Source organism: Toxorhynchites rutilus, chromosome 2 (assembly GCF_029784135.1).
Source record: "Toxorhynchites rutilus septentrionalis strain SRP chromosome 2, ASM2978413v1, whole genome shotgun sequence".
In the NCBI taxonomy this organism is placed as follows: Eukaryota; Metazoa; Arthropoda; class Insecta; order Diptera; family Culicidae; genus Toxorhynchites; species Toxorhynchites rutilus.
In genome coordinates this window covers 217,271,964-217,274,908 of record NC_073745.1, presented here as the reverse complement: position 1 = coordinate 217,274,908, position 2,945 = coordinate 217,271,964, and the positions used below count along the sequence as shown (strand labels likewise).

Here is a 2,945-nt window from a genome sequence, read left to right as displayed (position 1 = left end):
TCCCTTCATTCAGCCCGTGTTGGTAATATGTAGGTGTTGTGATCATGCCAAATTAACAACACGTTAATAAACAAATTAGAGTAAATTTCGCCACTGAATCCGCGAGTATCGCCTCAACGGTCTTTCCCATGTGAAAAAATGAACAGAGAGCAATGTTGTTGTTGACTATTTTAAATTCAAGTCACTGAAGCTCGTTCGGGTCAATCACGGAGCGAAAGTGGGAATTGATTGATCAACCCATCCTCAAGTTCGGTTCCAAAAGCGTGCTTCTCTCAATATGTGTATCACCTGACACGTGATCGTGGATTCCTGCGTCTGATCAAACAAAGTCTTTCCCTATTTCGCAGTGTATTCTTCTATAATCACAGACGTTTAATCGTAGTAGCTCTTATCAGTATGACAACATTGAATTTAATGTGCGGTCAGAGCCGAACTCAATCCATAGTGCAGTCTGCCTCTCGAGGTGTTTTCAGTTATCAAATGTATAAATAGACTCGTACAGCGTACGTGAGGATTCACTGTATGGCAACATTTCAAATCGCATCATGCCGCTACACTAAATTTAGTATGGCTGATTTGACCGTGATTTCGCGCTAGCGTCGCGAATTTAGTTCAATTTTGGTTGTCATAATGTACGGGCGTTTAGGAATAGTAGCTTTGTTGAGCTGGTTGGTGGCGTTCCCCCGTGCTTTGGAAGGGGCAAAGATACTTGGCGTTCTGCCATCAGCAGGATGGTCACACTACGCTATCGGTGAAGGATTGATGAAAGCGTTGAATCGGGCAGGTCATGATGTAACGGTTATCGCGGCACACAGTTGGAAGGAAGCTCCCGCTAATTATCGAAATATCGAACTGAAGGAATTGGTTTTTGACAAAGGAGGTAAGGTCGATGAGATGGATTTGTAAGAACGTTACGTTATTCAATCGTTTTGTTTCCTCACAAGGTTCTGAACCTGACCTTTTCCAATACCGCAATGATTTGTACTTGAAAGTTCTTTATCTGTTGTACACACAGATCGGGCCAGGCTTATCAGAGCTCATTTTGACGCATCCGAAGGTTAGGGAATTATTGAATTCTGATGAATCGTTTGACGCCGTAATTGTGGAATGTTTCGCAAGTGATGTCCTCTACGGTTTCGCCCAGCACTTCAAGGCTCCTCTCATTGTGTTTTCACCTTTCGGAGCATCCATGTGGGCAAACGATCTTGTCGGGACGCCATATCCTTACTCGCAAATTCCGCACACATTCCTCCGCTACACCGATCGGATGACGTTATGGGAGCGGTTTCTGAACACGTTGCTGTGGAACGTGGATCGTCTCTACTACGAGAATGTGTTTCTTCCGAGGCAGGTGGAAATGTACTCCAAGTACTTCCCAAACGCGACGCAATCGCTAGAGCAGATTATGAAAAACGTCAGTTTGGCACTGCTTAACCAACACTTTAGTCTGAGCTTCCCACATCCTTATGCGCCGAATATGATCGAAATAGGAGGAATACAAATTGCGGAACCCAAAACTCTACCCGAGGTATACAATTCAGCGAATAATCTGACAATGTATTCAATCATTTTATTCACAGGACCTTCAAACATTTTTGGATGCTTCAAAACATGGGGCCATTTATTTCAGCATGGGTTCGATGTTGAAAGGATGCAAATTTCCTGAGGAAAAGCGTAACGCTATCATAAATGTGTTTGGCAAACTAAAACAGAACGTCCTATGGAAATACGAGAACACTAGTCTTCCTAACAAACCGAAAAATGTTCTCATTAAAAAATGGATGCCACAAAATGATATTCTGGCTCATCCCAACGTAAAACTATTCCTTACGCACGGAGGACTTCTCGGTTCGACGGAGGCTCTGTACCACGGCAAGCCGATGGTTGGAATTCCCATTTATGGCGATCAACGGCTCAATATGGCTCGTGCCGCAACAGCCGGCTACGGGGTATCGGTGGAATTTGAAGACTTGAGCGAGGAATCGATTGCTCGAGCAATCAACGTTATTCTGAACGACTCTTCTTTCGCCACAAACGCTCGGCTCATATCGAGGAGATTCCGCGATAAACCGATGGGTCCGGCGAAAACAGCGGTCTTCTGGGTGGAATATGTTATCAGACATAACGGCGCGCCGCACATGCGTTCCTCCGCGTTGGACTTATCATTCTTCGAGTACAGACTGTTGGATGTGTACGCTTTGATGCTGCTGATTGTGCTGTTGATTTTAGGTGGTTTATACGTTACGGTAAAGTTGACCTTGAGATCGCTTTGCTCAAATTTAAAACGGGGCCTTAAAAATAAGCGGGAATAATAGTGGTTTGATCGAATCTCATTAAGAGATTCAAGTGATGTAGATAAATATACAAATCGTTATTGGTGCTTTCTGTCGAAAATCTTATAGTTAAATATACTAGAATCTGTAAAATTTATACTACCTCACTGATTATGACGTTTCCTTCTTCATTTTCATTGATCGTGTTTTTGGTATATATTGGTGAGATAGATAATGTGGAATATACTGAGAAACCATCATACATTATATAAATTTATTCAAATTAATGGGTGCATAACTTAATTCGTTTCGTTTTTTGCATGAAAAACAGATTTATTTGAATAGTAAAATAAATTAATAATTATTTGAAGTATTAGCCATTGCTAGCCACTACATTTTCCCATCTTTCTGGCAATTTACGGAAAGAAGCGTTCATTTTTGATAACCTGTTATAGAGTAATCGTATCCAGTCAACATGACTCAACGGACATTTGGACGTTTAGTTGCTATCTCACTCTACGACTCGACTATATCAATTTATCCTTCCCCGTCAAATGGACTTCATTGCGTTTTGAAGTGACTTCCCCCAAAATAAGTTTCTTTCTTTCATGTATCACGCATGTATGTATCGATGTTTGAGTTCATCGTGGTTTGACATATACTACAGGCGGA

General features: G+C 41.8%; 1 protein-coding gene across 1 annotated transcript; it reads left to right on the top strand.

Annotated features, from left to right (window-relative positions):
• Window positions 1–470: 470 nt before the first annotated feature.
• On the top strand, window positions 471–2,440 carry LOC129766656 (UDP-glycosyltransferase UGT5-like). The gene is made up of 3 exons (XM_055767235.1): window positions 471–880; window positions 945–1,528; window positions 1,581–2,440. The coding sequence occupies exons 1-3, from the start codon at window positions 631–633 to the stop codon at window positions 2,310–2,312; spliced, it is 1,566 nt and encodes a 521-aa protein (XP_055623210.1). The 5' UTR covers window positions 471–630; the 3' UTR covers window positions 2,313–2,440.
• Window positions 2,441–2,945: the final 505 nt, after the last annotated feature.